The 24,563-nt window shown below is 38.8% G+C and overlaps 1 protein-coding gene across 1 annotated transcript in view; it reads left to right on the top strand.

Annotated features, from left to right (window-relative positions):
- The window catches only part of LOC138743222 (rho GTPase-activating protein 7), a 145,660-nt gene continuing 121,097 nt past the window's right edge, over positions 1 to 24,563 (top strand). Inside the window, exon 1 of the mRNA XM_069898180.1 lies at positions 1 to 395. Coding sequence (XP_069754281.1) covers positions 281 to 395 — 115 coding nt within the window. The 5' untranslated portion in view covers positions 1 to 280. The remainder of the gene's footprint in view (positions 396 to 24,563) is intronic.

Raw genomic sequence — 24,563 nt, 5'->3', positions numbered from 1 at the left:
TGGTTTGACCCAGTCTGTTTGTTACAAACTGGTTCTTTTTACTTGCAGACTGCAGATTCTGTATCTGGTGTCTTTGGTGGAATTTCTCTCTCCCTCTTTTTCTCTGTCTGTCTCTCTGGCTCTCTCACTCTCTCTTCTCTATCATACAGATCTTTAAATGAATAGAAGCACTTTCTGTATGTGTGTGTGTGTGTGTGTGTGTATAAGAGGGGGGAGGAGAGAGAGAGAGCATTTGTATGTATGTGAATAGTGTGGGATACAGCAGAGTGACAAGTAGGGAATGGCTTACCATTCCAAATCTCCGTTAAGACGCTCCTTCAGTGAACATATTAAGGATTCCACCAACAAAGCTTGGGATATAATCTGGAAAAACACAAGAGAAAAAAGACTTTCAGGTCAGTGCATCTCATTCTGTTTTTACTGATATATTCCTCTGGAAGCATGACGTTCAATCCATAACAGTAATGTTGATCATATGATGAAGCTGTAATACTTCCAAAGTTCAACTCACTTTCTATAACTAATACCTTAATAAGTGAACAAATTCCAAGAACATGTTAACTTAGGAATGATTATAATGCAATATATCAGTATTGGCACATAGCTGGAAATTCTCTTGGAGTATAAGCTGCAAATTAGATTTCCTTTCAATACAATGTTGTTAAATGTGAGGGAGGAATATCCATTGGGTCATATGCAAGTCATATATTAAAGGCTCATGATGTTCAGTCAACCTTCAAATAGCATGCCTGAGCCCATATGTTCAACCGTGGCATCAACAGATCTGAAGCCATCATGAGAAGCTTAAGGATACTCATTCATTGCCATGTGCTCTTTCCTATTTCTACACAAGACTGATTTTAAATATCCAAACCAGCACCTCCACTTTTATTCATTTCTTCCTTCATCTCGGGCTCTTCTGAAAAGCAGATAAGTATTAATTAGTTTTGTTTATCAATTTTTGTTGCGCATTCCTGGATTTTATTTGATTTTGAGGTTTGGAGTTCAAACCTACCCCTCTCTTCCTCTCTCATGCACACATAGATGTGCTCACGTCCCCCCCTTCCCCCCCCCCCCCCCACACACACATACCCTTGCCAAGCGACCAACCTTTACTATTACAAAATGCATTTCACAGTCTCTGTAAGGCATTGAACACAACATCTTTTTCATTAGGAGTGAGACTATTTCAATGAGTTTCCAGTGAAAACACAATTCACTGGGTTAATTTACTCACAATTTCAGTTCCTCTGCATTATTAGGGAGATTTTCCTTCCATCAAGTTGTTACAATATGCTCAGGATTTGCCATATAATAATACTTAATGGAAGTACAGGATTGGTTGATCGGGCATGGTTCTGAAGATTCCATCGGTCCAAATATATATTCATGGCTTCTCCATTTCGCAAAGATACTTGAGTGTGCAACTTACTGAGCCAGTGAAATGTATCAATGATTTTTCAGAGCACAAGGCAAGGTCATATTTAGTTTGATTTTGATTAAAGGTGATTTTTATTTTTAAATTCTTGAGAACATTTAAGATTTTAAGATTTGTGCACAACTAACGAATAATTTGTAAAATCTTGTGTTCGATTTATAGCAGAAACAGATGGCTTTTGGTAGAAGTCCATACCCTGATGAAAATAGCAGTACAGGTGGATAAGGTGATGAAGAAGGCATAAAAGATGCTGGCCTTCATTGGAAGTGCACAGATCACAAGAGCTGGGACTTTGTGTCACAACTACATAAAATATTACTTAAGCCTTGTGTTTATTTCTGGTGTCCACACTTTAGGAAGGATATAATTGTGCTGGAAAGGGTGCAGAGGAGATTCACCGAGATGTTGCCTATTTTGGAGCATTTCAGTTATAAGGAGAAATCTGATCATCTGGGTTTGTTTTCCCTGCAGATGGGGATATAAAATTGAGAGGGAATGGAAGGACATATAATAACATTTTTTTTTCCATGGTGGAGGGCATAGTTTTAAATTGAGAGCCAGGGAGTTCAGAGAGATTCTGATGGGAACTTTTTCACACAGTTTTTTCACAGTTAGCGCTTGGAATGTACCGCCTGAATTGAGATAGGGGAAGATAATCTCATAAACCTTTAACGATATGATGGACCAAATGGCCTGCTTCCATGCTTTATGACTCTCTGACTCCATGATTTTATAATGTTAAATCAGACCATGCGGTTGTGCTAGTTAATATTGTGGTTTACCTTCTACATAAGATGCTTCCTACCTTCAATAGATAAACATAGCAGCCAATTTGTATACAGGAACTTGTGCTCTTTGATAGAAACTCCCAAGACTTGGGCTTCTATCACCAGGTATTTGGAAGTTACACTATCTGCAGTTTTCCCTTCAAGTTCTAGCACATCCTGAATTGGAAGTATATCACCAATCCTCCTTTGTTGCTGGATTATAATCCTGGAATTCCTTACTTAACTGCAAAGTATCCCAATGTTTTCTCACAGAGACTGCTGCGAGAAAGGGCTATTAGAGATAGGCAATAAATATAAGCCTCTCCAGTGAGAACACTTACATCCTGGGAATGAATTAAAAAATGAAAGATCCTACAAACAAATTAATGAATTAAATCAAATTTAGGGTGGCACAGTTAGCGTATCAGTGAACTCAAAGCTGTTACAGTGCCAGCAATCAGGACCAGTGTTCAATCTCGTACTGTCTGTAAGGAGTTTGTACATTCTCCCATGTCTATATGGGTTTACTCTGGGTGGTCTGGTTTCCTCCCACCGTTCAAAAATGTACCGGGGGTTGTAGGTGAATTGGATATAATTGGGCAGCATGGGCTCATGGGCCAAAAGGGCCTGTTACTGTGCTGTATGTCTAAATTAAATTAAAATTAAATTTAAAACAGTTAAACAAGGCCCAAAACATGAGTTTCCCTTCACATCCTATGGATGCTGTGTGACCTTCTGAGTTTCTCCAGCATGTTTGTATATTGAAATCAAATATAATCTATTTTTGGCCATCTGGTTAGAGAAGTTGTATTGGCCAAAACACAAAGTTAACTATTATTCTACATATAGTGCTGTTACTTTATGTCTGTCAGGGAATGAAGGCCAGCTGTGGTTTCATGAGTCAGAAATCTGACCTGTGGACTGCCAATTACTTGCCTCAGTTTCAAGTCAAATAATGGAGTGGCTTAATCTGATGAACATTGTCCATTAAATTGTTTGCTCAAAATACCAGCCATCAAGGCAAAGCATTTGGTGAAAGCAATTAAATGAACTGATATGCTGACCCCGATATCATTTTTAAATATTAATAATATTTTTAAATGCTCCAGTGTTAAAGTGTTCCTGAGGTACCTTGATAAATAAACAGATTGAGCTGCAAACTTATTTAAATTAACTTTGCAAAGCATGAGAACTCTGTTACAACAAGAAGCACTGCCACCTGCAGCTAATCTCGCCCCAAGGGAGTCTGACGCATGGCTCACACATTCCATATTTATACAGATAAACCTCCAGTTTTATAGAACATTCAAACTGACTTCTCCAGATAAATAGTGTTACTTAGAATTTTCTTGGGATTCATTAATCAGGGTCATGTACCTTACCCAAAAGTGAATAGTCTTTCACTGTCTTTGCCACATATGGAGTTGTTGTTCTTCTTCCAAATCAGCTTTAGCTTTACCGAATTATCAAAACATACCATAGAATGTTCTCTGGTCTATTATTTTCATTACTACTTTAAAACTTACATTTTCACTCATCTCCCAGATGATTACACTGGAAACCAACTCAGGCAAATGAAACTCACTGGGTCATCATGGACAAATTGGGCAGATGTGTCTCTTACTGTGCTATGACTCTATGTCTTAATGTGTCCCTAATTTGGTTGAAGTTTGGGAAGAAGACATGCCATTCCCAATCCAGAAAAATAATGCAGCCAGAAAGGTTGCCAAGAATATTCATGTCAATTGCTTAGGAAATGACATCATCTGTGTGTGTAAAAGAAAAAAAAGAGAGGGTTGTGAATTCTGGAGGGATGGCTGGTCACATTGACTTCCCCTATTCAGGAGTCAATGGGGAGTAGTGTGGAATGTGCCATTATATTGTTCTCTTGAATTCCATTGAGAGTTAGGCAGGCTCATCATTGGATTGTGAATGTCACTGCCCAAACTATTAAGGATTGAACAATCAAGTCCAATGTCTCACACAAAGGAAGGGAATTCCACAAATGTTGCATTCCTTTTGAAACACTAAATTGTAAGCTTAGATCATGGGTTCAAACACAAAATAGGAATAATACCATGTATAATTTAGAATGTGTGTCGCTTCTGAGCTATATTTAATGAAAGGAACAGACTATTGACATATATAAACAATAGTCATCCAAAGGTGAGCAGAATGTTGGCAACTAATACATTAGTTTCTGTGTATAACATGAGTTCCTGCCTGTAGTCTAATTATGATGTTCATATAATGGCATAAAGTGTGAAAACAACCTTTGTATCTTTGAAATTGGGCAGATGTCCTTAGTTCTTCGCAATGCTGCACATCCTTCCCCACTCTCACAGATTTCCTGAGTTTTGGATTTGAAAGTATATCTGCATGGTACAAGAGATAGAATTATTAACAGTGGTATTTGATGTGGGTTTCTTTTAGTGGTGATTAGAATTAAATGTTATGTTTGGCAGATATTTACCCAGATCCACTGATTTCCTGATGGAGTGGAGACACACATCACTTTGGATCTTTGCCACAGGTTGAACGGATGGAGATACAGATGAGAAAATCCCTTTGTTATTTATCAGTCTTTGTTATGCAGATGTGGAGGCCAGGAGTTATTTCCTTCATAGATAACCAGAAACAATCAAATAATGCCATCAAAATAATAGAATAACTTGACATAACTTTGGACCAAACATCAAACTGCTAGAGGAACTCAATGGGTCAAACAGCATCTGTTGAGGCAAAGGGATGGTTGACATTTCAACTTGAGTCTGCAATTTATATTCTGCTCCAGATTCCAACATCTGCAATCTTTTATGTCTTGTCTTTAGAAAATGTAGGTCACACTTAAATTTAGACATGCAGCTAAGGCCCTTTCAGCCCATGACACCCAATTGGCCTACAACACCCAGTATGGTTTTTTTTCTTTTGTGGGAGGAAACCGGAGCACCTGAGGAAACCCGTGGAGAGAACGTACGAAATCCTTACGCGCAGTGCTGGTCTCGAACCACAGTCCCGGTCACTGCTGCTGTAACAACGTTGCGCTAACCATTATGCCGACTTGAATTATTGGTTGCAGTTCTGGTGACCACATTGTTAGGAAGGATATGATTATATTATAGTAGGTACAGAGGAGGTTCATCAGAACTTTTTCTGGATTGGAGTATTTCGATTCTAAGGAGATACTAGATAGGCAGGGTTTATTTTCACAGGAGCAGAGGAGTCGAATGAGATGATAGAAGTAACCAAATTATGACTAGGGTAGATAGAAAGAATCTTTTTCTCATTTGTGGGTTATCTTAAAGAAGAGGACATGGTTACAAGATGAGCGGTTCACCTTTAGAGGGGATCTTAGAGGGCAATTTCCATCACAGAAAGTGTGATTAGATTCTGGAATGCACTTCCTCAGGAGGAAGTCAAGGAAAGTGCAAGAAGCATGTGGGCAAACATTTCAATTACCATGGCACAGAAGGGAAAATATATATAGGTAAGTGGGATTAGAATAAATATGCACACTACGGACGAGATGGGCTGAAGACAGTATGTTTCTGTGCTATGACTTTATTACACAGCAGTTCAAGTGAAGGAAGGATACAGATGCAGAACTGTCAAAGAGAGGGAGAAAACTAATGGGTTCAAGATCAGGATGGAGGTGGAAATGCAGAGGAATAATAATGGGAAAATTCTGGAGCAAGGGGTAAGGCAACCGGCTCTGGGAGATGGATAAAAATGCAAACGGTCAGTCAGTGTATCGGAGGACACCCTATTGAGATTGAAAGTAGGGTTGAGAACATGCAGGAAGCTACAGAAAAGTCCGAGGTTTTCGAGTGCAGTCCATTGCGGGAAGATGAGACACGGTCAGGGAATGACATTAAAACTAATGAGAAAGCAGAAGTGTCTGGTGACGCTATGTTTCAGAAAATCAAAAATCAGAGGTAAAACATCTGAAACAGAAAATAAATGCCAGAACACTCAATGGATTAGGGAATATCTGGTAAAAGAAACAGAGATCACATCTCAGGCCGAGAACTTCAGCAGATATTTTTCTATTATGGTAGCTCCACTCCCAAAGTACAAAACCTCTTCTAATCGGCTGTCATTATAATATCAGTCCTTTTTATTTTTCTGCAGCAATACTAAATGTAAGTGCTGGTTAAAACTTTGCTTGTATACATGAGGAAAAAAAAATCTCCTCTATCTAAGTAGAAACTAGTAGAAGTCCTAGCAAAAGTTTCAGTACCCTGTTAAATAAATAAAAAAAAGTCTGGCACTTAAATGGTACTGAAGCATTGCAATTATATGGCAGATATTACCGCACAATGCAGAGTTTGGAACATGCTTTGGATTAAAAACGTGCCTATTATTTCAAACCACAATTGAATTCCAAGGAAGTTTAAATTAGCCGCCTTTGGGGTCAATGAAAACTAATAAATCTGTTCAAATTATGACAAAGCCACATAAACTTGAATGATCCAGCTCACTACACTGTGGATTTGAGTAAAAACACCATATCTGCCAATAAAGTCACTGTGAGTAGTGACTGTTTAAATTAGACATGACAGTTTCATACTGGATCAGACACAGTGTATTGTGTGCTTTAAAGTTGTGATACAATAGCAAATCAATATGACATCACAAACTATGAAAGAGAAGTTTCATCAGTCTCAACTTGAATTGAAAGCTTATGGCAGCCCTCACCATTTATACGATGTGTGACCGTCGTGGGCAGTGATCTCCATCAGGGAAACATTTATGAAGCATTGAGTATGAACATTAAAAGGTGGGGTGGGGTCACTTGGCCACATTAGTGACTGATCTGATCTTGGCCCCAATTTTCCTGCCTCATCTTCTTAAGTCCTGATTCCCTGTGACCCAAAATTGTCAGCTTCCACAGCTGATGGAAGAAATTCCTCAGTGGGCAACTACTAATCGTGAAACTTTGACTCTGAGTTACTTCTGGATATCCTCAAAGGATCAGCCTTGCCAAGCCCCTTTGAATTCTTACTGTTAGATCAATCCAGGAATCAAATCATTGATTTGAAAGCAATATTTCTTATTTAAATAATGAGGCAAAAACTGTATACAGTCTTTTTTTTTTAAAAAATGATACAGCACAATAGCAGGTCCTTCTACCCCAATTGCAGCTCAATTAAACCCAATTAACCTACTAACACTGTGCAGCTGTCAAAGTTCTCTACAGTTACTCCAAGCCATCATTATTCTTATACTCTATCCCCTTGCTAGTTAGGGTGACATTCTATTTTTCATCTTAATTATTTGCTGGAACCACTTGTTGTCTGTGCATGTTGTTCTAGTAACTGGTTCTCAATCTTTTTTCTTTCCACTCACATACCACTTTAAGAAATCCCTTACTAACCTAACCACAGAGGACCAATGGCATCCTACACCAAATGTCTCTGATCATCTGGGTAGTAATAGAACAGCTCTTAATAGTACCTCTCAGCTCCAGTAAACCAGGTTTGGTAATAACTTTGTGTGCATGTGTGTGGAAATTAGATGACTTGACACTAGTTTGATCTCCGCTGCCTGCTCTCACTTCATCTATCCCTAAAATGTGCTGGTGGATTAATTGGGCCCTGTGTGTTGCCCCTATGTACACCCATAAAGTGCTTTGAGAGACGGGTAATGGGGCACATAAATGCGCACCTGCTAATGACAATGGACCCATTCCAATTTGTCTATCAGCCAAACCATCCACAGATGATACAATAGTCCTGACCCTCCCCTCCATCGTGACTTATCTAGAGAACCGTGCCTCATATGCCAGACTATTGTTCATTGACCTCATCTCAGCATTCAACACAATCATACCTCAGAGCAGTGGTTCTCAATCTTTATCAATCTAAGGCCCACCTGGCTTCTGGCCTAACATGCCATGGTCCACTACTGGTAATGACAAGCAATATTGTCAAGTCAAAGGCACCTCTGTAAGAAACTCATCTTTACCTAATCTAAAGAATTTATTTAACATTTTTAAAGACCCACATGAAAACATGTCATGGCCCATTGGTTGATAACCATTGCCTTAGAGGCTGGTGGATAAATTGTCCTCCCTGTAATTGGATCCTGAACATCTTGATTGAAAGACCACAGTCTGTCCAGGTTGGCAGCAAAACATCATGCCCCATCACATTGAGCAATGGCGCACCTCAAGGCTGCATGCTCAATCTGCTACTGTTCATGCTGCTAGCTCATGACTATACTACCAGGTTCAACTCCAACAGGATTATCGTTTGCAGACAACACAATGGTTTTTGGACTCATTGGCAATAATTATGAGTCAGCTTAGAGGAAGTTGAAAGGCTTGTACAATGGTGCAAGAGCAATAACTTGAATCTTAACATGGACAAAACAAAGGAGATGATTGTGGACTTCAGGTGGATGAAGGACAGCTCCCCATTACATTATCAATAGCTCCAACAGAGAGAATGGGGAGCACAATGTTCCTTGGTGTCCATTTAAATGACGACCTTTCCTGAACCCATTAGTCAGGAAGGCGCAGCAGCCCCCACAGTTCCTAAGGAGGTTGAAGAAGCCAGCCTACCAGCCACCATCCTAAAAATGTTTTACAGGACCACAATAGAGAGTGTCCAGGCTGGCTGCATGGTAGTCTGGTCTGATAGCCACAAAGCATCAGATTGGAGGTCAGGACAGAAGGTCATTAAAACTCCCTTTCTGCTAGCAACAATATCTCACAGAGCAGTGTTTAAATAGGGCCCACAGAATCAGAATGCAGCCCACAGTTTCTTTGAGACACTAAATTCAAAGAGTATAAAGGAGTATAAAATTCAGGACAGCCGGGTTGGGAAACAGTGTCTTCCCATAGGCAGTGAGACTGTTGAAAATCAGAGAAACCTGTAAATTATTTTTATATATTTATTTTGGATCATGATGTATATATGTCATTTGAACGTGGGGTATACTGTGTGTCTGTGTGTGTTCACTATTGTCTAAAGATTTGCTCTTTGTCAGGTTATCTATGTATAGGTACAATCAGATGACAATACAGTTGAACTTGAAAATGGCAAAAGAATTGACAGAGAGCTGATTTTGTTCCACCATTTAAAACACCTTGGAGTAAACACATGAATGGGAATGGGTCAAGGAAAAAATAATTAGAAGGGTAATAGCACAGATGGGATTGCTCTTTTGGAAGCTGACTTGGACTTGATGGGCCAAATTGCCTCTCTTTATACTGCAGTGAGTGTCTCCAGCAATTAATTCTCTCACAGCAACAGAGAAGCAGGAGCAATCATGAAGGATCCACCCCACCCAGCACACACTCTGTTCTCACTGCTGCCATCAGGAAAGAGGTGTCGGTGCCACAAGACTCGCACCACCAGGTTCAGAACAGCTGCCACCCCTCCACCATCAGGCTCCTCAACAACAAACTCAATCAGAGATTAATTTAAGGACTCTTACCTTTGCACTTTCTGTATTGTACAGTCAGTTTGTTTACATTTCTTTATTTGTTGAAATGTAAAGTGTCTTCTTGAGGATAGTTTTTTTTGCACTACCAATAGATGGTAATTCTGGCTCTCTCACAGAAAATAAAACATCCTGGGTTGTATGTGATGTCATGTATGTACTCTGTCAATAAATTTGAGCTTTGAACTTTAATAGAACACATTTTTAGTCTTCATACTGAAGTGGATAATTTTTATATTTCTGCTCATTCTACTTAATTGCTGCCATTTTGCATACTTGCTTACCACATCTATATCTCCTTGCGTCTCCTTCACAAATTGTTTTCCAAGCTTTCTTTGTGACATTTTCCCCTTCACCAAGATCATTATTATGTATTGAAAAAATCTGATAACCCATCACTGATCCCTGAGGTACACTACTGAGTTAGCACATTTTACCAATATGTTTAACCTTCATCTTTGTTTTCTTTTTAACTATTTTTTTTCTTTTTTAAATTTAGACTTTAGAGCAAGGTTACAGGCCCTTCTGCCCATGAGTCCGTGCTGCCCAAATACGCCAATTAACCTTCAATCCCTGTATGTTTTTGAAGAGTAGGAGGAAACCAGAGCATCTGGAGGAAACCCACGCAGACATGGAGAGAACACAAAATCTCCTTTCAGACGGTGTCTGATTTGAATCCGGGTCACTGGCGCAGTAATAGCATGGCGCTAACTGCTTCTCGTGTATAATCTTCATCCCTCTTATATTATATACATTAACATGGTACCTTCTTGTCATCCACATGCTCTACATCTACATCCTAATAGTTACTTCATCAGATGACTTTAAGAAATTTTTTTGAACAGAATTTCCCTTTCAAAAACCAATTAATTTCAGGCAATTAATTAATATTTCTGTGCCTTTTCGCATATATATCTACATTTTAACTCCTTATCTGACTTTTGCTCATTTCATGGAGGTTTCATTAAATTAGTTTTGCTGTCATTTGAAATGTTATTCTTTTAGATGTAGGAGCGGGTGATACTCCTAATATTAGTGATGAACAGAGAGTTCAGTTCAAGGGGGACAATGCTAAAGCACAAATGTACATTGACATTAAATCCTGCACACACACATTTCCTGTTCCCATCTTCACTTTGTATCACTAAAAGACAAAAAATTACCATCTGATGCTCTTCGCAAACACTTCCGATTTATGTGAGGGGGATTGAACTGTATAGGAACACATTCCAGTCCTGGTCATCCATGTGATGTATTGAAATGAATTTGTCCATTGTTCAATACAGTGATTTTCCTTTTCCTGTTGCAGATAAATTGTATTTATAAACAATGGTGATTGACTCCGCTCTATATCAGATTCAGATTTCAGATTTATTGTCAGAATTCATGCATGACATCACATATTGAGATGTTTTTTTTCTGTGGGTGAAGCAGAATTAGCATTTATTGGTAGTGCAAAAAAAAACTGTACACAACATACACATGTAAACAAATAAAGAACAATGAACAGATAACGATGGTAAGCAAACTAACTGTACAAAAATCAATAAAGTGCAAAAGTAAGAGTCCCTGATTGAGTTTGTTGTTGAGGAGTCTGATGGTGGAGGGGGAGCAGCTGTTCCTGAACCTGGTGATGCGAGTCTTGTGGCACCTATACCTCTTTCCTGATGGTAGCAGCGAGAAAAATTTGTGAGCTGGGTGGTGTGGATCCTTGATGATTGCTGCTCATTTCTGACATCAGCATTCTCTGTAGATGTTCTTGATGGTGGGTAGGGTTTTGCCTGTAATGTCCTGGGCTGTGTCCATTACCTATTAGAGGGTATCGGCGACCCTATACCAGTCCATGATGCACACCTTCCACCACACATCTGTAGAAAATTCCCAGGGCTTCTGATGTCATACCAAGTCTCCACAAACTCCAGAAGAATTAGAGGCGCTGACATGTTTTCTTCACAATGCCGTTAGTAGGTTGGGTCCAGGAAAGATCCTCCGAGATAGTGACTCCCAAAAACTTAAATTTGCTCACCCTCTCCACCTCTGATCCCTCAATGATCACTGGATTGTGTACCTCTGGCTTTCCCTTCCTGAAGTCAACAATTAGCTCCTTAGTTTAGGTGACATTGAGTGCAAGGTTGTTTTTAATTCAGTAAAGTGATACCATAAATGGTCAGGCCGGTAATGATAATATCATTCATCGTCTCAATGGATGCAGAGAAAATAGTCATTTGTTTTTATATGTTTATAAAATAGATCTATGTTCCAATTCCTACAGTCATATTTTTTTCACACCCTCAATCTAGTATTTGCCATTTTCGGTTCTAGTCAACATTATTAATTCAAAATTGTAACGCTTTTACTTCAACTTAGTGCAATTCTGATTCTGCAACAATCACGTTAGCATCAACATGGTTTTCTTCTGCAAAAAAGAAATCCTTCTGCACCATGTCACAATTTCCTTAATAGTTGTAATATTTGATTTATAAACAATATGAAATCACAAAGCCATTATTGCACTATGGACAGAATTTAAGAGAGTGATCAACCATTTAGTACTCAGGTAACTCCATCTCACGTGAAGGCAATGCCTGGTCTCAACTCTCCATCCACTATCACATTAAATTGACTAGTAAATGTGAAATTTAACTTCCTGGATAAAGAAATATATGACATTATAAACTTCCAGTAAATGTTTCTGCATTTCTTTAAATTCCCACAGTCATTGAACAGCTGCTCTGTTTAGAAATTGTTTGCCAACAATAACAGGAGAAGTATGTAGCCTTCTCATTTGGTCAGCCAGTGGTTTTAATTTGTGTTTCTCACATTGATAAGATGGAGGGTTGGGGTGTGGGGGAGGGGGACCAAAGGAAATATAGAAAACTAAAAATCTAAAAGAAAAATTTTTTGCTGAAAATCTGAGGCGAATTCAGTCCAGTGTAGAGAAAGATAGTCAGTTTTCTAACACGTTGATGCCTCTTCTAAGGCCGTTGTGAGACACAAATAGAAAACATTTGCAGAAATTCTTCACCCTTCTTGTTTTTTTTCAAAACTTGGTCAGGGGTGCAAGTCACAATTCCTCTTCTCATATTTACAGATGGTTCTATCGTCCATTAGCAGAGTTGGTAAAGATGACTTTTCAACAAAAAAAAATTCTCCTCCCAATTTCTCTCAGTATGCTGCTCTAGAAAGCAATTGTGGAAAACTTCCTGTACAGTTTTAAACTCAAGTGTGTTGACTCTTCTAAAATAGATAAAAGTCATTTCCAACCATTTCCAGATGGCTGGGAATCTCCCATGGTTAAACACATTTAGGCAGGAGTTGGTGGGCGTAATAGTAGTGAGAAACAATATCCCCTGCTCAGTGTTTGTTCTGATATTTTTGGTCTTAGTTTGAGGGGAGAGTAATGATAGTTTGAAAGTGCTATGTGGAGTTTTTCACGAGACACTGAAGCAAATCAATTGTGCAAATTTACATAATGCTCTATCACAATTATCTTTGGCTGTTGCAGCTTAGTTGATGTTTAAGATCATTGAACCAACTCTGACATACAATAAGCTGATGGCTTATCCTACACTCCTGATCCAAAAAATCCATTAAACTCAGTCTCCAATGGACTCAACAACTGGGGGAGAAAATTCTAAATAAATCTCAATAAATTTCTGGTGCTGTGAGTATGAACTTTTTTATTCCATAGAGAGTCGTTATAATCTGTCTGTAAGGATTCTGGAAATAAATGCTTCGGGGAATTCTGATTGGAACTCAAGGGAAAATAGTTTCTTCAGCACGCAGAAACTGTTTCTCAGTTTCTACTCGTTCAATTACATTCAAAATTAAGAGTAATGAAACACAAGTTTGCTTTTGAATTTTTTTTTAAAAAGTAAACAAAATTAACCTCTTAAACAATCCACTAACATTCAGAAAGGATAGATTAATGATTCTCTTCAGAGTTGTACTTGTTCTTTGCAGTTGCCCAGTCATTCCTTCTCCACAACCATAGCTGACTGTCCAGCTCATTAGAGGTATTTCATAGCTGGGAGATAGTTTGCCAAACCTTTGTGCCTCAGTATTTTAAAGCTGCAGGCAAGCAATTCACCATTTTGCAATGAGAGTAGGCAGTTTCAATGAGAACCTATCACAGTATTTGGCAAAGCAACACCCCTACAAATTGCCATATTTCACCAGCAAAACCTTGTCTTCAGTTCAGCATCCATTCTCTGCCACTTCATGCCCTCCTCAATTATTCAATGAGACCAAAGAATGCTTTTCAGAAATAGAATCAGAATTTATTGTTATGAACATGGCACAAAAATTGATATAAATTACATTTTTTTTAAATAAATTAAATGATAATACATTTAAATGTTTCAAAACCACTAGCCCTAAACAAGGTTGAAAATCAATATGGATGAAACAAAGTAGCTCACTCTGAAGAGGAACAACACAGTGCCAAAATTCTGTATTAACACTAAACCTGGAGATTGCGGTGATAGTCCATGAACATTACTTGGAATCTAATATTTGAATCATTAATTGCATATCTAACTTTTTTTCAAATTTGAACAGGACGTTAAATTTATTATGTCCATTCTTTTATTATGGCAGTGCTTTGGGAATTCATATCGTTATGAGCCCAAGGACCCCAAAACCCAGCAGCAATAGAAATTCACCAAGACAAAAGGTTACATAAACAAAAGTTGCTTTTAATTTTCTTTAAATATGAAAACAGGATCAAACTTTAACTTATTGCTCTTAACTTAACCCCCTTCTAATTCTAAGCGCATGCGTATCTAATGTGTATATGTTCAGGAAAGTTCTTTGCTTTCATAGTCTAGTCATTCACTTCTCACTTCTCCAAGTTCACTGGTATCAGGCGATTCTTATACTGCGCACAGAATTTAACATTTATGAAGTTTCACCAGGCTCGAGTGCTGAAATGTTAATGGTTACCTCTCAGGAAGGTTCCTGTTGGTTTCAGAGAGAGATTTGTTGCTCGTTGGAAACACACACAAGCTGATTCCCTCCGATCAGTCACTTCAGTGTCTTGCCGAAGAAACTTGCCCCATCATGGGTTTTCTAAATGATAATTTCTTCTTCCAGGTCACCACAGAGTTATTTTTTTAAATATTTTATTTAAATCAACATATATATGATAATTATAACAAGTAATAACAAAACACAATATTAAATGTTTACAAATATATGTTGATAATATATAAAAAAGAAAAGATGGGAAAACTAAAAGACACTACTATAAATAAAAACTAAATAAAACCCTAACCCTCCCCCCTGCCTAAATTAATCCCAATGACTAAAATCTAAATCTAAATATAGAATACATAGTAACATAACTATATATTAATTTGGATTGCTTCATATGACACTCAAAGATCCCAAAGAAATATTGTTCCAGAAGTTATTATTCATTTAGAGAAAATGTTACTAGTCAGGAGGATCAAAAATGTTTTTTTTAATTATAATTTTAGTCTCATTGCTCTAGCATACAGGCTCACAGAGTTCCTCTTGTTTCCCTTATTACAGGGGAAACACTCTAGCCAGCTATTTCCTCTTGTAAGGACTGCAAGATTTTCAACAGGCTGAACTCAGAACTCACAGCCCATCTTCAAAATGGGGTTTTCAACAAGCCTGCCCGCTTGCCATGTTGCAGCCTCAATTGCAGAACTGATCTCGCTCTCTCGCTCTCTCGCTCTCTCGCTCTCTCGCTCTCTCGCTCTCTCGCTCTCTCGCTCTCTCGCTCTCTCGCTCTCTCGCTCTCTCGCTCTCTCGCTCTCTCGCTCTCTCGCTCTCTCGCTCTCTCGCTCTCTCGCTCTCTCGCTCTCTCGCTCTCTCGCTCTCTCGCTCTCTCGCTCTCTCGCTCTCTCGCTCTCTCGCTCTCTCGCTCTCTCGCTCTCTCGCTCTCTCGCTCTCTCGCTCTCTCGCTCACACTACTTGTAAAAACCAGGACCCCTCCCAAGGCTCCAAATCCAATCCTTGAAAGATCTTTATTAGCACTTGAGCATGGACTTTTCCATTTTCACCTGCTTTTGAAATTCTTTTCAAAGTAATTCCATTGTCTCTGCAAACTCACTCACTCACCTCCATTCCAGACAGTGATGCAACCAATCAGAATGCTCTCCACAATACACCTGATATTTGCAAAAGTCTTTGATGCCATACCAAATCTCATCAAACTCCTCATGAAGTATTGCGCTGGTGAACCTTCTTCATGATTGCATTGACATGGAGGCCCCAGGACACATCTTCAGAGATGTTGACACCCAGGAATTTGGTTCTTAACCCTTTCTACTGGTGACCTTTCGAAGAGGACTGTTTTCCCCCTTCTTGAAATCTACAATCATTTTCTTAGTTGAATGCAAGGTTGTTGTTGTGACACCTCTCAACCAGCTGATCCATCTCCCTCCTGTACACTTCCTCATTACTGTTTGTGATTCTGCCGACATCTATAGTGTCATCAGCAAATTTGTAGATGGCATTTGGATCATGCCTAGCTATACATTGATGGTTCTACAGTGAATAGAGCAAGGGATTAAGCCTGCATCCTTGAGGTGCTCCTGTATTGATTGTCAGTGAGGAGATTTCTGATTTGTACTAACTGTGGTCTTCTAATGAGAAAGACAATGATCCAGTTGCAGAGGGGGTACAGAGGCCCAGGTTTTGGAGTTTGTTGACTGATACTGAGGGTATGATGGCATTGAAAGCTGAGCTGTCGTCTATGAAAAATAGCCTGATGTATGTGTTGCTGTGCTTTGCGGTAGCACCACAGTCCAAACATTCTTATAAACCATCTTACGGAAATAAATAAAAAGGGTGCCCAAAAAGTCAAAGTGAGGCAGTGTCTTTGGTTCATTGATCACTTACGAATCTGATGGCAGCGGGGAAGAAACTGTCCTTAATGCCACTGACCAGAGGAGATGATCCCCATCGTTGCCTGGATGGGGGCTCTTCAGTAATGGGAAGGAATTGGGTACAATGGGTTTGTTTTCCCTTGAGTGGAATGATGACCTATATGAAATCATAAGGAGAATCAACAGAGTGGATATTGAGAATCTTCATCACATGGAAGGGGTATCAAAAACAAAAGGAGATAGGATTAAGGTAAAAGGATTGGACATTAAGGGTATTTGAAAGGAACATTTTTTGCACAGGGAGTGGTTGATAGATGAAATTCACTGCCAAAGGTGTGAATAAAGTCAGATACAATGAAAGATGAAAATCTGTAGATGCTGTGATCGTAGTTGAAACACAGAAATGTTTCTAATTGCATTTGCCCACAGCAGGTCCTGTATCCTTCTGTGCCTTGCCTATTTAAGTGCCCGTCCAAATATCTGTTGTAAGTAGTGATTGTATCAGGCTTAAAAACAATCTCAAGTGAGATCCTCCAGCATTTCTGTGTTTTTAAGCCTGATACAATCACTACTTACAACAGATATTTGGACGGGCACTTAAATAGGCAAGGCACAGAAGGATACAGGACCTGCTGTGGGCAAATGCAATTAGAGTAGATATGCAACAAATTCAGCAAGGGGCAACACATGCATCAGGCAAGGGGCCAGTTCTAATGAATACAAAATAAAAATGAACCTACATCTGGAAGCTTTGAAACAAAAATAATGATTAATCATTTCTATTGCATTTCAATTCCTTGCTCACTTCACTAGTTTTTGATCATTCTAAAGAAAACAAAGGATAAATTTGGGACCACACAAACTGAATCACACAGGCAGATAAATCTCATAGATATGCTGTATTTTACAGTTTCATTACCAGAATGCAAGAAACTAACCTTATTACTGCCTTTGATTAATCCTTCCACCAGAAACCACACAATAAAGTTCAAAGCTTTGCTCACATGCAAAATGCAAGGAAGATTTTTTTTTAACCTTCATTTACACTTTGTGGACAATTTTGAATGTGAATCTTTAAAAGGAACATCATAATAATGTAAAAATGGTCCTAATTGGTCAATCTCAATGTTTTCTGTAGCTGACACCCAACACAGTTAAATCTTAGTAGCAAATAATTGGTTGCTAAGAAATGTTACGCCTCAATCAGGATTCTATTTGGAACAAGAGGCCCTTAATGTGCAGTTAAGATTATCCAATTGGCTGATCATTGGTACTACAATTAGATGACTCATTCATTGAACAAAAGAACATTTTTGTTCTGAGCCAGAAAAAAACCATTTATGATAAGCCTTCTGATGTTTTAACATTTTCAAAAGTGAATCCATATGTTTTAACACAGCTTTAATATTGGGATTGTTCGGAGCCAGTTTTACTTCAATCAGCAATTAAGTTCAAGGCAGGTGTATAGAAAGAGGTGTTGCCCATTGTAACACAAAAAAATATAGTAAATGGGGATGCTTCGTTAGATGGTGTTTTGTTGTGATTCACTTCTTGATTATTTTTGCCTGCTGAAGCTTGAACAGGTAATTGAATTGAATTAAATGAAGTGTGGGTAGATTGGAGTCTGATGATATTTATTTCAATGACTATGGTGAGTTTGTGGATTTATAGACTAGTTAGCAACAATGTTTGATATTCTAAATATTGGGTTTTTAATCCATGCCTTTAATTGGTGTAAATTTTGGGTATTTTGAGTTTTTATGTTCAAAGGTTTTATCTTAATTGTAGTTAACCTTTTCACTTTAATCTCAAATTGGCCCTAGTGTGATGTTGTACTTGCGTGAAGTTGTCCTTCAAAGCAGACAAATATAAAGTTATTTTGTAATCTGCCTCTCAACATTTCACTGGTCCATTAGAGTTGCTTTATTGACATTTGAACTAATAATGTTGGTTTGTCTTCCAAGTGTTTTATTTCTTGTTTGTTTGCAGAAACTTGTCCATTTATTCCTTTCCCAGTGTTTACTCTCATTTAAAATCGGTTGCTTCAGATTATCCTGTAGTTCTGTTCCTTGGAATCAATTTAAATAGCTGTTGAAAATGTTTTGCCTTCTAAGCTATCAAATCACATCTAACGTGCCTTCTTACTAATCAAACAAAGTATCTTGTCTACATCAGTCATTCCCCAATTTTTCTGCATTTTATGGCTTAAGATCTGAGACTGTCAATTAATTATATTCCTTTTTCATGAGGTGACAGTAAGGATAACAGAGGATTGATTTCACAGGCAACTGAAATTGTGGATCATTTGCTGAATTTCACAACCCCACCCTATTAAGAAATGCAATGATATAACTTACCACAGCATCTTGACAAACTATAAACAACCCTTTAATTTGAATGTTGTTTGCCTTTATTCCCAGGACACTTGAAATACAATTACCAACTTGTATTGTGAAAATTTGTATGAATGATGAATAAGAGTGGCTCCAATACTGATACTCCCCAAATGCCATTCTGTCTTGTCATTCATAGTGGTAATTCTGAGCCAATGGTGTTTTTTGGTTTGTGGTTAGCCTGCTGTTAGTAGACCACTCAATCCACTTTACACTCTTGAGACTGGCCTGGATCAGCAGACAATGCAGAGGTTGGATCAGGAGTACAATCAAGTCAAGTTTATTGTAATCTGATTGCACAAGTACAACCTGATGAAACGATGTTCTCCTGTCCTCAGTGCAAAACACACAGACTCAAAAACCTGACATAACACACTACAGGCAAACCATATGCAGGATTAGTTTTGATATGTATACAGTCATAGAGTTTCATAAATAGTCCAGGATGGTTAGTGTGAGTGGTTCTTTTGGTCGTTCAGCATTCTAACTGCCTGGTTCTCAGCCTGGTGATGCTGGCTCTGGTGCTCCTATATGGAAAGAGACACCAGTAATTCTCTCTGCCACTCTTGTGGTCCTGTGGATTGACTTCAGATCCATTTCTCTGCAGCAACTGTACCGTATTGTGATGCAGCCGGTCAGGGCACTCTCAGTAGAGAGCCCCATGTAGAAGGGTGATATAATGGTAGCCTTGTCTGCTTCAGTCTTGGGAAATGTAGTTACTGTGTGCCTCTCCTAACAAATGAGGAGATGCTTGTCCACAAAAGATCCTTAGATAAGTGAACTCCAAGGAACTTGGTGCTCTTCACTCTCTCCACTACCGAGTTGATGATGTGTAGTGGAGGGTGGTCATTCCTGTTCCTTCTGAAGTCCGTGAGCATCTCCATTGTTTTGTTCATGTTGAGACTCTGTGAAATGGTGTAACAGTAACGACCAATATTTGCAACCACTTCTCTGTAGTGCAACTTGTTATTGTTACTGATGAGGCCATGTATGTTGTGTCATCTGCAAACCTGATGGCAATGTTGGAGCTGGATCTAGCTATGCAGTCATGGGTCAGTAGTATGAACAGGTGGGGGCTGAGCACACAGGCCTTAGGTGCACCAGAGCTCAAAGTGATGGTGCTCAACATTCTGCTACAGACCAAGATAGACTATGGTCTTTCTGTTAGGAAGCCCAGTATCTAGTTACAGAGAGGGGTATGGAGTCCCAGTGAGGACAGCTTCTGGGGAATGATCTTCTTAAATGCCAAGCTGGAGTTGATGAACAGCAGCCTGGTGTATGAGGTGTCATTCTCCAGGTGGGTCAGGATGGAATGAAGGGGAAAGGCTATAGCACTGTGTTTCTTCTTTAGGTGAATTGAAATGGGTCCAGTGTCTCTGGGAGTGAATGCAAAGGGTCAATAGAGTTGAGGGTGTGACTGATAATGTCTGAGGTGTACTGAAGATCAATGCTATAGCATTGTCATCTATTGGAATCATGGTAGCCACATGGTGCATCTTGGCTGATGAGACAAGCTGGCCCAAGTCTGATAGAACCTGGGGCTTGAATATAGAGATAAAAGACAGAAGCTAAAAAGAAACAAAACAGCATTGAAAAATGGAAGTCCATTACTGAGAAGTTTTGGTGTCTGTTGTAATTCAAGTGTCGAAAGAGGCCAAGTAAATCTGGAAAAGCATGCAATACAAGAGGAATCAGTATTAGAATGTGCCAAATGTAATAAAATCAAAGAAAATGTGGAAATCTGAAATAAAAACATTTTTTAAAAGCTCCATCTGCAAAGGAGAAAGCAAGCAGAATTTGATGTTTTCTCTCCATCCATTGTTTCAGCAAAATGGATTTTCTTTAAAAAAAATGGCTAATCTTAATCAACAATAAATTTTAGACACTAGAAATCTGAAATAAAAATGCTCAAGTCAGGCAGTATCCATGGAAAGGAAGAGTTAATAATTTCTATTAGAGATGCTGATCCCTTCTCTTATTGCTTGTTTCCAGTAGTTTTTTTTTGTTTTCAGTCCTAGAATCATTTGAGCTCCCATCCATCTACGCCTGACTCCTATCCCTTTAAACCTTTCCTACTCTTTAAAATGACTTAATTATCATTTCTCTACTACTTCCTCTGGCAGCTTGTCCCATATAAGTACCACTGACTGTAGGGGTAAATGTTGCCATGCAAATCCTTTTTGTGATCATTTATTTATCATTTTAAATATATTTAACAGTCAACAACCATACAAAATGTCAAGAAACATCCCTCTCCACCCCACCTCTCCTCTATACAAGTCAAATTAAACAGAGGAAAAAAAAGGCTAGTCTGTAGCTATATTAACCCTATCGGAAGATGTTATGTCCCCTCCTAAGAATGTATGTGACATTTTCAAGTGGAATCATTCTGAATGACAAGATGGGAGTCAGATTTCTATGTTACTGCTATACATTTCCTGGCCACACATAAGGCAATTTATGTGAATTTAATTTGGAAAACATTTAGTGATCTACCCATACTTGTAAAGTTTCCCTGAAGATAAAACTCTGGGTCTATCTGTGATCTTAGTTAGGATGTCACAAAGGTCATACCAGAAGGGTCTCACCTTCAAGTAGTGCCAGGTAGAGTGTAAAAAGGAACCGCGCTCTAAACTAGCTGAATAGCTAGAATAGAAGAAAAAAAAACAAAGAAACAAACAAGGTAATTTACTCATCGATCAAAATCCAATTTCTACAGCAGAATCCATTTCAGCCTCTAAGGTCCTTCTGTCTTCTACCCATCACCTTTAACTTGGACCCTTGAACTTTTGACTCTTACTTTATGGAAAAGAACTGACTATGCACCTTTATCTATGACCTCCTGGATTTTCTATTCATCTGGAGGGTTTTCCCCTCAGCCTTCTAAGCCTCAGGGAACAAAATCCCAGTCTTGTAACTCCAGTCCTGGTTACATCCTTGGAAATCTTCTTTTGCACCCTTTAATGACATCCTTCCCTTGCAAGGTGACATGAGCTACACATAATTATTCTTAAATGAGGCCTTGCCAATGTCTTGTACAGCTGTAACATAATGTCTCAGTTCCTGTACTCAATAGCCTGATCATTGAATGATGCATGCTAAACACCGTCATCACCACCCTGTCTAGCTGTAAATGCCAGGGAATTGTGTATTTGTATTTGGAGGTCTCTGTTCTGCCTTGTTCCCCAGGATCCTATCATTTGCCTTGCAAGGCCTGCCCTGGTTTAATTTTCCAAAATGCAACACTTTGTACTTGTCCAAATTAAACTCCATTTGCTATTTTTCCTCTGCTGGCTGTTTGTTAAGGTCCTGTAGTAATCTCAAATGACATAATAATGTTCTTCATTGCCCTAATGTCCTTACATTCCAGCTTCCTCGATTTTCAGATATATTTGATCAAATTCCCATAGCTTTCTAGTTTAAAAAAATCTAACAAAATCCATTTGTGGGAAGGAAAAATATTTCTGATTTTGCTTCAGAAGAATGCAGCTCCAACTTTAGATGATTTCCTAATTGCTCTGGCCCCTCTCCTCCCCTCACTGTCCCTAGTCATCAAACAACAAGGTTCTAATGTGTAAGGAACACTTAAGTTATTTCACATGGCTTGATTTATTTATTTCACTTGCCTCTGCCCTACTACCTATATTACTTGTAATAACCCAATGGAATTACAAATTGTATCATATTTCCTTCCAGCATTTTAGAACCATTTTGCTGATTGAGTCTGCGCCAAGTGTTTGAACAGTCCCATCAATCCCATTCCCCATGCTGTGTTACTCTGCCACCATCTGTACCAGGGTATCAAGTGAGCCTGAAGAAGTTGCCTTCAGGCTGTAATACCAGGAAAGGAATTGTTCTTCAGTTTTTCCTAACTCCCATAGCTGGTGAAAAATACATTTGTAAACTTTAAGACAACTTTGTATTGCTCCAGACAACCTATTGTTCAGCATTGCCCAATCTGCCTTGATGATCAATTTGACATCATTGTTTCCTATTGAGATAGTTTTGCGTCTTCCCTCAGGCTTGCCCTTTCTGTCTTGAATGCTGTGTAAAGATTTTGTTTTCTTTTTGAGATGGAGCCTGCACTGGCCAAATACACCAAATAACCAACAAACCCAGTACTTTTGTTGAAAGGGTGGGAGGAAACCAGAGCATCCAGAGGAAAGCCACACAGGTCACGGGAGAATGTACAAGCTCCTTATAGAGAGTCCCGGATTCCAACCAGGGTTGGTAGCATTGTAATAGTGTTGAACTAATCTCCACACGAATAACCGTGCTGTCCTATTTTGTTTAAACACGCTCACGTCGTGGAAGAAATCCTTATTGGGATACAACAAACAAGTGGGATGTTTGTATCATAAATAAGTCATTGGGCAAATGAAAGGAGAGGCATAAGTTCCTTTAATAGGGCATCATGGTTAGCTTGGCGGCTAGTTCGATGCTATTGCAGCATTAGCGACTGGGGTTCAAATCAGCTGCTGCCTAGAAGGAGCTTGCATATTCTCCCAGTGTCTGTATGGGTTTTCTTCGAGTGCACCAGTTTCCTCCCTCCTTTCAAAACATACTGAGATTGCAGGTCAATTTGGTGTAATTGGGCGTCACGGGCTCATTGCCAGAAAGCCTGTTACCTGCTGTACATTTAATTTACACTTTAAATTGTGGGTAGGGTTAAAAATTGGCCTATTAAATGAAAGTAAAGTGTATAACCCAACACACATCAAAGCATGAGAGAGAAAAGTGGAGAATAAAACTCTTGAGGAATTGTTAGTCTTTGGGTGGCACCTTGGAGGAGGTGTGACCTGAATTTGCAGTGACAATTAAATGTTTTCAAAGAATGTGTCTGTAAATAAAGTAAAGTGCTTTCTGGTTTATCTTCATGAAAGTGAAATTTGTTCTGTGCAAGTACAGTATAGTATTTTTGTCTTTTAAGCTGTTTATTATTAATGCCAGTGTATTAGTTAAGAATGGTTAGAATGAGTCTCAAGCAACCAGAAAACTCACTTATCTGCATCTATGTAGATGCCAGATGCCAGGGGTTTTACTGTACTTGTTTTGAATTGCATTCAATTTGATGTCACAACAGGTTACTGTTGAAACTGACAGTTTGTGGAATTGAGGATAATCCATTTCCAAGCAGAACTAAGCAACTGGCAAACTAACAGATTTGTTAGGATTAATGGATCACTATGAGGTTGGCAAAAAAAAGCTAGTGGGTGACACAGTAATGAATGTTATGACATGAATTATTGACTATATTCATGATTTTTTTTTTAAAACGTGCATTGCCACCTACAGATACTCCTCTACTTACGATGGGTTGACAAGATTTTTCGAAGTTAGAATGGTACAAAAGCACATTTGGCAGAATCCATATTTTGACTTTCAATATGTTCTTGTGCATGTGATATACAGTTTGATATTCTCTTGTAATCCTGAGCATTGGCAATGAGCCGCAGCACCCACTCAACCATGCGAGCAGTCCATGTAGCAATCACGCAAGCGAGTGAAATTGATGACCCCATAGTTTTAGCATCCTCAACATCCAGCAATGAATTTTAGTTCGATACTTCAAAAATTCTTCAGGCCCAATGTGCTTTCAGATTTGTATGTTAATGGTGAGTACCCGTACAACTTAACTCTTGTTATTAATCAACAC

Source organism: Narcine bancroftii, chromosome 9 (genome assembly GCF_036971445.1).
Source record: "Narcine bancroftii isolate sNarBan1 chromosome 9, sNarBan1.hap1, whole genome shotgun sequence".
Taxonomy (NCBI): domain Eukaryota; kingdom Metazoa; phylum Chordata; class Chondrichthyes; order Torpediniformes; family Narcinidae; genus Narcine; species Narcine bancroftii.
This window is presented reverse-complemented; position numbering and strand designations above follow the sequence as displayed.